The sequence below is a fragment of the Vanellus vanellus genome, assembly GCF_965231255.1.
Source record: "Vanellus vanellus genome assembly, chromosome: 4".
Classification (NCBI taxonomy): domain Eukaryota; kingdom Metazoa; phylum Chordata; class Aves; order Charadriiformes; family Charadriidae; genus Vanellus; species Vanellus vanellus.
Window position 1 is genome coordinate 32655169 of NC_138909.1, and position 14530 is coordinate 32669698.

A 14530-nucleotide genomic window follows, 5' to 3' on the forward strand; every position below is an offset into this window, starting at 1 on the left:
CCATGATGTCAAAGTCTGTTATTTAAATCTCAAAAGCAAATGATAACTCATTTTAACTGGTCATACAACTGTGACAGGGGAATGATTTGCTCAGGTGATTTTAGTCTGTTTCACGTGTTCCTGTCTTAGAGTGCTTAGCCCTCTAATAGATGAAAGCGTTGAGGTGGTTAGCCCAGAAAGGAAGGATAACAACCATAGACGCTTCATTTCCAGTTGGGAACAAACAAGGACTGGTAATGCCTGGGCATTTTGGGCCATGATACACCAACTCCTCCTCCCCTCACCCAAGGAGCAGGGAGAAAGAGAAAGCGTTTATGAAGTGAAAGAGGATGCTCCTAATGGGGAGAGTCAGGAGATAACCACGCACCCGAAGTGAGAGGCTGCTTCCGCTCTTGGGTCTGAGCTCTGGTTTCCCATCGCAAATAAAACTTGGCTGCTATTGCAGACTTATATCTGTCTATGCATGTAGAAAATCCTCACCTGGAGGATAAGTGTCCCAGTGAGACCGCGGTGATTGGCTGGCACGCAGTGACGCTTGAAGCTAACCTGTGAATTCATAGGAGGCCAAGGCTCCCCCTGCCCAATCTACACGAGTGGCTCACTGTCTCGGGGGGCATTTCAAAGAGATTTGGAAAGCAGCTGAAGACCTCAGGTGATGATACACAGAAGACAGCGAATCAACAAATGGAGTGAGAAAACTGAATTTTCCCTAAGGTCAGCATTGAGCCTGACTCAAAGGTCAGGTTCTTACCTTTCTGGAGGAAGAAATACAGCAGAATGTGCCCCTCTCTTCTTTAAAGCCACTCTGTCATTTTCACAAAGAAGGATTTATGGGAACTGCTAACTTTGTCACTCTCACATACTTTCATGGACTTGTAGCCTCAAGATTAAAAACCTGCTATGGAAAAAAGGCCAGCTGCCCCTTGGAGTGCTTGGCTAGCTAATGCTTCATTGTATTTTCTAGTCTCTCCTTTGACCCAAGAAGAAAGATTTGGGGGTGGGGGAGGTCACTGGAACAGTGGGACTGAGGATAACTCAGCATGCAACTTCCTAAAGGAGAGGAGACTGGAGAACAAAAGGGCAGAGTGAGAGGGTAGGAGACCTAGAAAGGTTCCTGTGATATGGAGAGATGAGATGACCTGGAAAAAAGGATTGGAAGGTGTGACAGAAAAACAGTTCACCATAAAAGGAACAGGAGAAGACAAGGACTTTCAAGTTAGGGAGGCGTAAAGCAAAAGAAGCAATAGACAGCAAAAAGAGAACAATGTGATCTGTTAACGTAGTAACAGAGCACCTGGGAGCAGAAGGAGCAAAGATGAGTAGTAAGGGAAGTTTCATTGTTTGTTGCTATTAACATATCTTTGCCTTGACAAGAAAAGGTGAATTCAGCTTTGAGCTCCCCATACATTGAAGAAGCATTGGGCTCCTACTGATCAAAGTGTTAGAGCACAAGTACTGTTGGATGCATTTGAATGGAAAGCATAGCCTGAAAACACACAGAAACAATTTATACTTTCCCAATTCAAATACCTATACACTGGTTATCTTAAACTCAATTGCTTCTTTCAAAATATGTATGTGTGAATACGTACGTATGTATATGTGCCTGTGAAGAGTATCTGCCAGAGGCCAACAATTCTGATCCTAAAGATCCTAAAGTGTCTCCAGGGAGACTGGAAGTCTATGGTATATTGTTATTTTTCTGGTTTCCAAACTACTTTGCAGGATGATAAATATTTCTCCCTTTTCTTACATTTAAGTAGAACATTCATACCCCTCTACACGTATATAGAAGGTCACCCTCCTTTCCCTCAATTGGTTCTTTATCAACTTACTGGATGGAGTTCTCAATGCGTGTGATGGTGAGGAAAGCTGCTAGGTTTGCCGTGTAGGAGGAGATGACAATCAAAGCAAAAAGCCACCAAGCCCCCATCATCAGTCGGGTTGCCAGGGTTGTGTACGGAACCTCTCCTCCTGTGGGGAAGAAGGAAAAGCAAGATTTTTCATTTGGCAGAAGGAAACCCAGACCCTCATTGCTCATGCATTGCTCAGGAGAACTAGTCCCCAGGGTCAGCAGGTTTCTACTAAAACAGTTTGCTTCAGTAAACTGAGGAGGACTTGGAGCCACATGTTCTTTGCAAAGAAAAGTAGTGAAGGAAGCCCACACGGTCAGCCGTCATGACTGTATTTAATCTCTTTTGCTATTGTGCCTTTAATTGCAATTCATCTGCCAGCCCTGTCCAGTAATGGAAATAGACTTCAAGATCTCAGAACAAAAAGAGCAGAAGTAAATTCTTACAATGTTCTTTCCTTAGAGATCTTATCTACAACCCTTAATTAAGTTTTTCTTGCATTCTTAAGAACATAAAGTTAAAAAAAACCTCATCAAAACACAATTATTTTTCACAGTTCTGTAGGCAGGCAGATGCTCATGAGAGCCATATGTATGTGTACAACTTGCTGCAAGTGAACGTGGATGTGCAAAAAAAAACAAACCCCACAAACAAGCCACATGTACTGAAGAAGACTGCAAAATTGCTTTGTATTCCCATAGTTGCTTCCCTTTAATATTCAACTGCCGTGTAAATGAAACATTAGCGGCGACTAAACCTGCCAGGATCTGAGCTGCATACCACCGCTTGGGTGAACAGAGCCTGGTTTAGGAAGCGGTGGAAAGCATTATTTTTTATTCAAATAGCTGCCACCCAAAACACACTAGTTGGGAGTCTTTGAAAGCACTCTTTCAGTTAAAAACATATGAACCACAGACTTTGAGATGAAGGAAAATTAATTGTTTTAAAAATACCCATTTTGTCCTCAGTATAAGTTTTGTCACAGCTACAAGTAACTAAGGGGGACAGGTGAATGCAGCAGCCACCCACAGTCAACGGCTCAAGATGTTCACCTGTTTCCTCTCCCCCTATACTCAGCAATTTGAAAAGTTGTCATTATTTTTGAGGTTGCTTTCTTGTATGCAAAATCTCATGATGGTACAATAGCTGGGATTTTCAAAAGGAAAAGCAGTTTGTTACAGATTCAATTGTCTGTAAGTATTTTGCGGTGGATCTTCACTGACGTAAAAACTCCTTCACATTTCCCCAGCAAGCAGGTTTAATAAGAATAAAAATTACAATTATTCCCACGCCAAATACAGGTAATATTCAATTATGTACACAAACTAGATACTTAATGAATGCTTGAATATGAAGCATCACCATACTGTTTTGTTCAAAGTTTGTCCTACCTACACAAAGCATTGGGAACTCTGCGTCACCATACAATAAACAAACTTGAAGTTTTTTTCTTGCTTCAGTAATGTGGAGTTGTACCATATGTGAAATAATAACTGACTCCATTCATTTATATTTTTGGTATATAAGTATTGAAATCCTTTGCCTTTTAAGAATTCCAGTACTGAAAGACAAAATTCTATATTAGACCTGCACAGTTGGAAATAAATTTCCTTTTATTTCCAAGATGTCATGTAATTATTTGAAATAAGAATCTACTGATCAGATCGGGAGGTATTATTTCAATATAAGGACTTTAAAAGACGAACGTTAACTTCAACATCTGAAGATTTGGTTTTCTCTCCCACATAAATTTTAAATGATTTTTAATAGATTATTTCTACTTTACAAGTTTTTGCAATGTCTTTGGAATATTTAATTTTAAAATGGTTTTTAATAAAATGAAAAGAGCAGACAGCTATATCAATTTATCAGAACAGGCTGTTTGTCCTTTTAACTTTCAGGTGTCAATCCCTGCGGATAATCTTCATATTGAATTAAAATGGGTAGAGAGCTAGAGAAGAAGCCAATGAGCTCGCGGACATCCTTGCATTTTCATTTTTCAGCTTAATGAGTAAAACCTTAAGTTCCCACATCTTTTTTATTGAAATGAAATGTCAGAAAGGAGGGGACCACTGAAACTCACACACCCGCCTTCTGTTTTTCAAGAAAGGATGTTGTGCAACAAACGACCGTGAAAGCCGTCATAGACCCCTCAGCCACAGCATTCCCCTACTGTTCCTACGGTGCAGTTTTCCCGTACGACGGTATGGTTGTTCCCACTGTTCACCTGTTACTTTTCTTTTTTTAATGCCCATGTTACCAATGGACTTGAAAAAACTGTGATTGCTGGTCATCTCCAGTGCTTTTAGCTCACCCAGCTGTTTGTGAGGTCTCGTTCCTAATTCACAGTTATACCGTGTATATCAGCAGTCAATAAATGAAGCTTGAGGACAAAGCTTGCATCCAAGTACACGTACGAGAAATACATATCAAAATAATTCACCACTTCTGCCCCTACTCTAAAATATTGGCACTAATGCTTCTTAAACCACCATTTCTAGAGCAGGACTGACACTGCAACTGCACAGGGACATGATTTTTAAGCAGTGCAGGCAGTACAGCACCTCTCCCAGTGAATGAAAGAAAGAAAGAAAGAAAGAAAAATCAAAGGAGATCTCTTACTGCCATAGTATCATTTCTTTGGCATCTATTAGGAGACTTAATGTGATACAGTCTTGTTCTATTGTAGTGTTTGCTAAAACACTTCCCGCACCATGACAGCTCACCTTAAGAAACTTCTTCACTCCCCTCCCCCGATTTTGTTTCTAGGGATAAAACTTCCCAGAGTTTTCTTTCAGTCCAAATTTACACAATTTCTCAGTGCAGAAGAGTACCAAATAATTCAGGAGAGCAGCAACCGTTGGTTTTCTATTAACATTACCATGAGAAAGAGCTACAGACCTAACCGCCGCTGTTGTCGACTGTAAATTAGTATGCACAAGGGACATGCATGTAAACCTCCCAGGGCTCTGCTTCCTGATATCTAGTATGAGTTTCAGGTGCGTGGACATCTTTATGGTTGACAGCATGTTCTAGTTACGAGGGGCTATGCATCGGACACACAGCGCAAGGGAGGAGGGAGCCAAGAAGATAAAACAAGTCTTTCCCTGATGTTGTCTTTCATATCATACCAGCAAAGCTTAATAACCCCTAATGGCAAAGGGGACCACCTGGTGCCATGCAAACACATGCTGGTGACCAGGGTAAAATCTATCACACCTCATTTCTATAGCAAAGTTCATCAGTGGGAGTTAATGCGCTGGTTGTGGTTACACCAAAACCACTACTGTGTAGCGTGCTAAGCAACGCTTAAAAATACTGAGCTCCACTTACGAAACAAATGGAAATCAAAGAAGACAATCAGCAGTCCTGGAGCTGCTTTGTCATCTTAAGGGACAGACCTCATATGAATACAGAGGCTGTAGTATTCTTCAGACTTGGCCCTTCCAATACACTGGCAGAAGGGTGTAACATGGCACAAAATCCCCCTACCCATAGATCACCTATGTTGTGGCCACAACTCCTAGTATAATTCAGCTGACACTTTTGGTGAGTATTAAAAATCATTTAAAAATCTAATCTGCCTTTAAAAATTTCAGATTGCATGTTCAGGAAGGAAAAGATATTTTCCAGAGCAAAAAGCAATCTTATTGGGAGTTTTCTGAAAGAGCTGAATTACTGTGGAAGTGACAGTGAAAGAAATTACTTCGAGTCCTCCCACTCTCATCTAATGCAGCTCTCCTTCATCAGTCCTAGACCAGTTTAATGCTGGCCTACTTCAGATGACAGGCTTAGACTGCAACTTATCTTACGAATTTTTGTTTATTCCCATTTCTTTCCAAGTGCTTCAAGCTAAATATCAGAGGGTAAGAAAAATAACGCATTGTCTTGACAATGCAAACAATATAACGTATCGTTATGACAGACCTAAATATAAGGAAAAACCCACCTCAGAAGATAAAATGTGAAGCTATGCAATTCCCATACAGATTTCCAATACCTTTTAAGTTATTCTCCCTTGTTAACAGTAAGTTTAAAGGTTTCTTCAAGTCAAAAATCGCAAGAGAGGTTTACAGGCAAGAAAGAGGAATGAAATCATGAGAAAAATGGGCAAACCAGGGAAATTGAGGGTGACAGCCTGGTGAGATCTTGGTATTCTAGTATTCTGGACTAAATTTGAATAATTCAAAATGCATAGGTTGTTTCTCCAAACATCTTGTTCTCAGGGATTTGTCAATGGTTTGCCTGAAGAAAAACTGCATTCATCTGTGTAGTGCAGAACTATGAAAGTGTTTCAGATAAAGATGGAAAAAATTCTTTTCTGTGGACAAAGAGAAAGGTGAAACGTTTCTTGGAGAAGTTTTAACTGCAGTTGGCATTTCCGAGATCAAGCCTGCTGGCAGCCATCTCGCTGGATGCAATTTTTGTTACTAGTCACCCAGGCAGTAAATGCGCAAGATAAGTTCTCTCTCTGATTTAATATCGATTTAACAACTTCACTGGGAATGCACAATATTTATAAATAAAATACATCTGCTTAACAGCTCAAAAATATTTTTTTTTTACTATTACTAAAGCAAATAGCTTGGCAGCATAGAGCCCACAATGCTGAGAAAACTTGGAATTGATTAGTGAGAACAATAATGCCTTTTGAAGATTAATTATTGAAATGCACTTTATAAACAACTACACACACAGACAAAAACCATAAACCACCATTATTCCAAGTCCTGAACTTGATAGCTCTACTAAATGATGTTTCTGGGGGGAAGTGAGAGCTGGACTAGCAGTCTGCTGCAGCTACTCCATACGTGAAGAGAGAGACTTGGATGAGGAGGCTCTGCCCTTCTCCTACAGGAAGGACACTACAAGGATCATGGCTTGCAATTTCCATTTGAGATAACCATAGCTGTCAGGGAAATCCCAAATACTAGGTTCTTATTATAGACAAAACTCGATTTGTCACTAATGCTTACCGTCAAAGCTACTCTACCATCCTCACTTCAAGAATGTATCTCAGTTGCCAATGGCTTTGTCGAATTTCAATCATTTAAGCTGCAATAGAGATCTGCAGTGAGCTGGATTTCTGCATGAGGACTTCTAGCCATTTTTTTTTTTTCCCAGATAATTTTGAAAACCATGAAAAAGATGTTAATTGTGATTGTTTTGTTGAGGAACTCTAATACTATCAAACTTGAAAGCAAGGATCTCGATTGTGCTTGGAAAAGGAAGGTGAAGAAATAATAGGGTGGGTTATCTGGGGACAGATTTTGGCTTTGTTTTTTCTTGCAAAAATTCTGTCCACATTCAGTGAATTATTGGCCTTTGGAAAAAAACACAAAGGACCAGGAGTTGGCTGCAGTTTAGCCTTTAGCTTGTTAGAACAGTCACATCAATTATGCTGTGCATCTGCAATTTCCATTTGTACAAATATAAAGTGTGGAGTTCTGTTGCAAACAGTTTAGATCAATGTATGTCTTACGTTTTCTTTGTGAAAGGGACATTTACCAGAGAGTGGGTGTAAAGGGAATAGTTTGTATTAACAAAGTGGCAAAGGCATTTTATATTTCAGCTATTTTTGCCATAAGAAACAAAACTTAAAGTTTGACTGAGCTCTGTTATCTTTACAAAACTCTGCAAAGCAGAGCTCTTCAAAGGCAGAATCTTTCAGGGCATTAGCTATTGCTATTGTTCTGTTAAAAACTTTCTTGATAATATAAAATCTCTCCTGTTTTCAATTGGAAACGTTCAATGCAGTATAGGACAAAAAAATACTTTACAGTCAATGAAGCCTGTACCTATTTCTACCAGCTGTGAAATAAATGCAGCTTGGAAGTTGTAGGAAAAATCTCTCATAATGAATTTTTCTTCCTTTCTATCCATTTTCCACCCATACTTTTCCATTCTTGCTTGAACTGTGCAGAGTGCATTCATTTCCATAACACAGAAGTTGGCATGTCATAACCCGAGTTTGTAATATTACATTTTGTCCTGAAGTTAACACCCATTGACCACAGCAGGCATGACACGTATTCTTCAACAGGAGAATACAACCCCTTGAATCAGTAATGCCTTCCAAATAAGCTTGTAAATCAGTGGCTGAATTCCCTAGTCTTGCAAATATTGGCAGATTGCAGGGGATTGAGAGCGAGGAAGGAACGGAGCATGAGGCAGGGCTGGCAGCCAGATTCTACAAGGTCTGGACAAGTTCAAGAGCCAGCTATTGCTTTTATTCACCACACCACCTGTTTCTCTCCTAGCATTTTGGTTTCATTAAAGTGTAGTGATTTTTTTTTTTTTAATTTATATATGAAAAGAGACATTCAGATATTTTCTTTCCCACATGAAACTTTCCTTCAAGTCTTACTTCCTAAAAAGAAAGCACTGCATGTAGGTATTATTACTACCGTTAATATTAATAATTATTATTAATTAATGCTATTATTATAATATTAATACTGTGGCAATGCTCCAAATATATTAAGTAGTAAGTTATAAAAATTGGTTTTTTGGTTCACTGGAAGTGTGATAGAATGGTTTGGGCAGGGACGCTTCCCACTAGACCAGGTTGCTCTAAGCCCCATCCAACCTGGCCTTGAACACTTCCAGGGATGGGGCATCCACAATTTCTCTGAGCAACCTGTTCCAGCGCCTCACCACCCTCACAGTAAAGAATTTCTTCCTAATATCTAAACTAAATTTACCATCTTTCAGTTTAAAACTATTATCCCTTGTTCTATCACTACACGCCCTTGTAAAAAAGTCCCTCTCCAGCTTTCTTGTAGGCCCCCTTCAGATACCGGAAGGCAGCAATAAGGTCTCCCCGGAGCCTTCTCTTCTCCAGGCTGAACAACCCCAACTCTCTCAGCTCGCCCTCATAAAAGAGGTGCTCCAGCCCTCGGATCATCTTTGTGGCCCTCCTCTGGACTCGCTCTAACAAGTCTATTTCCTTCTTATGTTGGGGGCTCCAGAGCTTGACACAGTACTCCAGGTGGGGTCTCAGGAGAGCAGAGTAGAGGGAGAGAATCACATCCCTCGACCTGCTGGCCACGCTTCTTTTAATGCAGCCCAGGATATGGTTGGCTTTCTGGGTTGCAAGTGCACATGTCTAGCTCACGTTGAGCTTCTCATTAACCAACACCCCCAAATCCTTCTCCTCAGGGCTTGTTCTCAAGCCATTCTCCACCCAGTCTGTATTTGTGCTTGGGATTGCCCCGACACACGTGCAGGACCTCGCACTTGGCTTTGTCGAACTTCATGAGGTTGGCATGGGCCCACCTCTCATGCCTGTCAAGGTACCACTGGATGGCATCCCTTCCCTCCAGCGTGTCAACCGCTCCATGCAGCTTGGTGTTGGCAAAATTGCTGAGGGTGCACTCCATCCCAACATCCATGTCACCAACAAAGATGTTAAACAGCACGGGTCCCAGTACCAACCCCTGAGGAACACCACTTGTCACTGGTTTCTGCTTGGATATCGAGCTGTTGACCGCAACTCTGAGTGCCACAATCCGGCCAATTCCTTACCCACTGACTGGTCCATTGGTCAAATCTGTGTCTCTCCAATTTAGAGACAAGGATGTAGTGTGGGACAGTGTCAAATGCTTTGCACAAGTCCAGGTAGATGATATCAGTTGTTCTTCCCTTATCCACCAATGCTGTAACCCTGATGTAGAAGACCATGAGATTTGTCAAACATGATTGACCTTTAGTGAAGCCCTGTTGGCTATCACCGATCACCTCCTTATTTTCCATGTGCCTTAGCATAGTTTCCAGGAGGATATGCTCCTTGATCTTGCCGGGCACAGAGGTGAGACTGACCAGCCTGTAGTTACCCAGGTCCTCTTTTTTTCCCCTTTTTAAAAATGGTTATGTTTCCCCTTTTCCAGTCAGTGGGAGCTTCACTGGACTGGCACAACTTCTCAGATATGATGGCTAGTGGCTTAGCAACTTCATTGGCCAGTTCCCTCAGGACCAGCAGATGTACCTCATCATGACCCATGGATTTGTGCAACTTGAGGTTCCCCAGATGGTCCCAAACCTGGTCTTCTACAGTGGGCCATACCTCATTTTCCCATTCCCTGCCTTTGCCTTCTGTGACTTGGGCAGTGTGGCTAGAGCACTTGCTGGTGAAGACAGAGGCAAAAAGTCATTGAGTACCTCAGCTTTGTCCCTATCTTGGGTAACGAGGTCTCCCATTTCCTTCTGGAGACGGCCCACATTTTCCCTAGTCTTCCTGATGTACCTGTAGAAGCTTTTCTCGTTGCCCTTGACATCCCTGACCAGATTTAACTCTATCAGGGTTTTAGCTTTCCTAACCTGATCCCTGGCTGCTCAGACAATTTCCCTGTATTGCTCCCAGGCTACATGTCCTTGCTTCCACCCTCTGTAGGTTTCCTTTTCATGTTTGAGTTTGCCCAGGAGCTCCTTATTCATCCATGCAGGCCACCTGGTGTTTTTGCCCAACTTCCTCTTTGTTGGGATGCATCGTACCTGAGCTTGGAGGAGGTGATCCTTGAATATTAACCAGCTTCCTTGGGCCCCTCATCCCTCCAGGGCTTTATCCCATGGGACCCTACCAAGCAGATCCCTGAAGAGGTCAAAGTCTGCTCTCCTGAAGTCCAGGGTAGTGAGCTTGCTGTGCGCCCTCCTTGTCGCCCTAAGGATCACAAACTTCACCACCTCATGGTCACTGCAGCCAAGGCTGCCCTTGAGTTTCACATTCCCCACCAGCCTCTTCTTGTTGGTAAGAATAAGGTCCAGCACAGCACCTGTCCTCACTGGCTCCTCTATCATTTGGAGAAGGAAGTTATCATCAACACATTCCAGGAACCTCCTGTATTGCTTGTGCCCTGCTGAGTTGTCCCTCCAACAGATATTAGGGTGGCTGAAGTCCTCCATGAGGACCATGGCTTGTGTACATGAGGCTACTCCTATCTGTCTGTAGAGGGTCTCATCTGCTCGGTTTTCCTGTTCGGGTGGCCTGTAGCAGACCCCCACTGTAATGTTACCTGTCCCTGCCCTCCCTTTAATCCTGACCCATAAGCTGTAGGTCAGCTCCTCATTCATCCCGAGGTGGAGCTCCATGCACTCCAGCTGGTCACCGACATAAAGAGCGACACCCCCTACTCATCTCCTGCACCATCCTTCCTGAAGAGCCTGTATCCTTCCATTCCAACACTCCAGTCATAGCAGCCACCCCACCACATCTCTGTGATGCCAATAAGATTGTAGCCCTGCAGGCATGCGTACGTCTCTAACTCCTCTTGTTTATTTCCAATACTACGTGTATTTACACAGAGGCATTTAAGTTGGGCTCCTGATGAAGCTGACTTACTGGCTGGAGTGGCTGGAATTCCTTTGTGCTGCACTCCAGGTGCTCTCCTGCTGACCTGCAACGATTCTCCAGGCTCTGGGTATCTACTGCGGGGACTGGCATCAAAGTGGTAGGAGTGGGATGGATTGAGATTCCCTCCCCCAGCAACTTTAGCTTAAAGCCCTCTTCATGAGCCTCTAATTGAAGACGCTCTTCCCCGCTTCTCTGACAGATGGATCCCATCAGCCCCCAGTAGACCTTGTTTCTCAAAGCGAGTCCCATGGTCTAATTAGCCGAACCCCTGGCTGTGGTACCAGTCCTGTAACCATTTGTTGGCTTGACAGATTTGACTGGCCCTTTGAAACCCCCTCCCTTTGACTGGAAGGACTGGTGAAAAAATTACCTGTGGTCCAGGGTCCTTTACTGCTTGATACTAAAGTGGTTATAAAAGCTTCCATCAAATCCAAAAGATAAAGCAATTTTTTTGTTTGTTTGTTTGGTTGGTTTGTTTGTTTGTTCATTTTCCCCGAAATAAAATAGTACAAGTCATGTATCACAGGGGTTTTCATTGTCAAGAAATTCTCACATATTATTTTTCTAAAAGTAAACGTGAAGTAAATCAGAAAGAAAAAACACTTCCAAAGAGATATTTGAAATATTAAAAAATGTTGAAATATTTAGAAAAGTTCATATTTTCTTCTATTTACCGTAAAACTAATTCGGTGGAGCCATTGTAAATTCATGGAAAGGTTGGTATTCATTAATCTGAAAATATTACATAAATTTTTGATGTCTATCTTCCTAGCATACAATCAATAGAAGAGACATTTTCATATGCCTACTCCAACAGCATTACAGTTCTGAGTTTTTAGCTGGCCTGCTCTTTTTGTTGAACACAAGGTCTTTATACGTCAAACAGTGCGCTTAAGGGATAAACCAAAGGAATCCTATCTCTGTCTATACTGAAAATTTCCTTGCATATCCTCTGTTATAGTATTCTCTCTTTTCAGGTACTACTCAGTGTTTAGCTTGGGTGTGGCTCCCAGCAATACTTTAAAAACACATTTTTCTGTATGCCACTGGTGTACATACCATGGACATGCTTTGCCTGCCTTTTTCCTGTTACTTCTACAGCCTTCCTCCTCCTTCTCTGTATGATTTTGAGGAGAAGGACTGTTGTTGTACTCTTTGAGAAATACTAATATTTTATATAAATATGTATCTTCAATACCAGACTTTTAATGGAACTTTTGGAGTGTTAAGTGTCTGTCTATATTTGTGAAGTTTTTCAAGTTGTTCTATACATATATTAAGATGAAGGAAACACTTGAGTTGAAGGTTCCGTTTGATCTTCAGGCTTTACATTAGGGTTATTTTGTCAGCATTCTAAAACCTGCCCAATGCTCCAGGACTTGGATCACCAAATAGTGGTCCTGTAAGTTCCTTAACAATCTCTTATAAAATGTTTGTGTGAAATTTGTTTGGATTTGTTGATTTGAAAACGTCTGACATTGGTAGCTGCCATTTAACATCCTCTTGAATTGGTCTTGACATAGGAAGTATTTAATTTGCTTTTCCACAAACACAGAAGAAAAATATTAATTGCCTTTTCAGCAAAACTATTTTGAATGGTATCTATCACCTTCACCTAATGCACCATTAGCATTAAGGTCTCTTTGGCTCCTAATAAAATTTTCAAAGCCCTCCTTTCTGTTCTCAACGCTGACTCAGCTCTGTGTACACTTGCTCCCCATGTCATTTTTCCTGAAGTTTGTAGCTCTAACTCTTTGGTGCGCTCAATGTTCCTTTCTCTTTCCATCTGCTCTATATGTGCATTCAAGATGCTTCAGCATGGGCAGCTCGAGACTCGAAACATACATCATTCAGATTGAATGCCCCTATTATATCTCACATTTTCCCTTACGCATTACAAATCTGCACTAGAGGAGCCAATCATCCTCCAGTGTGATTTGGTGGTCTACAGCAGACATTGACTCCCATCTCATTTTGTGCTCCAGCCATTAACACACAGTCCCACAAGAAAGCAAGATCAATTCTTTCCAAGTTTTCAACGCCTCTGAAATACCTAATGCCATTTTGACACAGTGACACTATTCTTCCCCTTTTGCCCACCTTGTCCACCTGTCTTCCAGTACTTCAATGCGTCATATGTCCCTACTAGATTTCAGTAACACCGCAAAGACCAAATCTATATTTCTAAGTGAGTAATTCCAGCTGTTCTTGTTCTGGCCCTGGTCTATAGGCAACTAAGGAATGCATTCACTTTGTCATTTGGCGCCCTGATTAATTTTTTTCCCCTTAATGTCTTACTTCTGAACTAAACAATCACTTACTCTCTCCCATTTGTTAGTGTAATGATCCCCTGACTAATCTCATTACACTTGCTCCCTGGAAGATTGTTTCCTTTCAGCTGGGTGGGAAGCACTGCCCTCATTGCCCTCCCAGAAGGGAAGCAATGATCCACAAAAGAAAGCTCTCCTCATTTATTTCTCCCGTTTATGTGACAGGAAGAATATCTGAGATGATCTTTCTTCTCCTTCAGGCTTAATTCAAATGACTCCTAGTCATCTGAAATTTGTAAAGTAGTTTGAGAAGCTGTATTTTATACATGCTTATAGATCCTCATCAACAACTCTGGAAGCCTGCTAACCTGAGGGTATACGCCCAACCTTGTGCGGGTAGATGTAGGCTCCCTCCAACCTCCTACCAAAGAGGCCAGGTACGAGCCAGCTCCAATCTGAGAGAGAGATTACTCTGCTACCTCGTCACTCTTGGTTACTGCTGGCCAGCAATCACTTCCAAGTTACATTTCATATCTTGCAAACTCCCTCTGAAAATCCTCCATTTGCCACTGCTGTGCATCTGTTTGGACGTGCCTTTGGCATTTGACTCGCATACTAAGGCTCATTGCTCAGCTCTGTTTCCTCACTAATAGGAAGAGATTACCCATGCTGAGATTTCAAATGCTGGGGCTAATCAAGTACCAGTGGCGCTGCCACTAAGCCCTCATCAAGTTGGGGCCCACTGTACCCATCTCATAAATCTGGTCAGAGGGTCTTGACACATAACCAGATGGACAAATAAGAATATCCAAAAGATGGCCCAAACGACTATTTACAAATATTTCGCTTGAAACACAGGATCCTCAGTCATGTTCTTTAAAACCACAGAATGGCCAGGGTTGGAATGGACCCCTGGAGATCATATAGTCCAACTCCCCTGCCAGAACAAGGTCACCTACAGCAGATTGCACAAGACGGCGTCGAGGCGGGTTTTGAATGTTTCCACAGTTGGAGACTCCACCACCTCTCTGGGCAGCCTGTTCCAGTGCCACCCTCAA

At 42.0% G+C, this 14530-nt stretch overlaps 1 protein-coding gene across 2 annotated transcripts in view; it reads right to left on the reverse strand.

The window, feature by feature from the left end:
• Positions 1 to 14530, reverse strand: part of GRID2 (glutamate ionotropic receptor delta type subunit 2) — a gene marked incomplete at both ends in the record, with an annotated part of 746220 nt that overhangs the window by 110633 nt on the left and 621057 nt on the right. For both annotated transcript variants that reach the window (XM_082482247.1, XM_082482246.1), the window contains one exon: positions 1836 to 1974. In XM_082482247.1, the coding sequence (XP_082338373.1) occupies positions 1836 to 1974 (139 nt within the window). The remainder of the gene's footprint in view (positions 1 to 1835; positions 1975 to 14530) is intronic.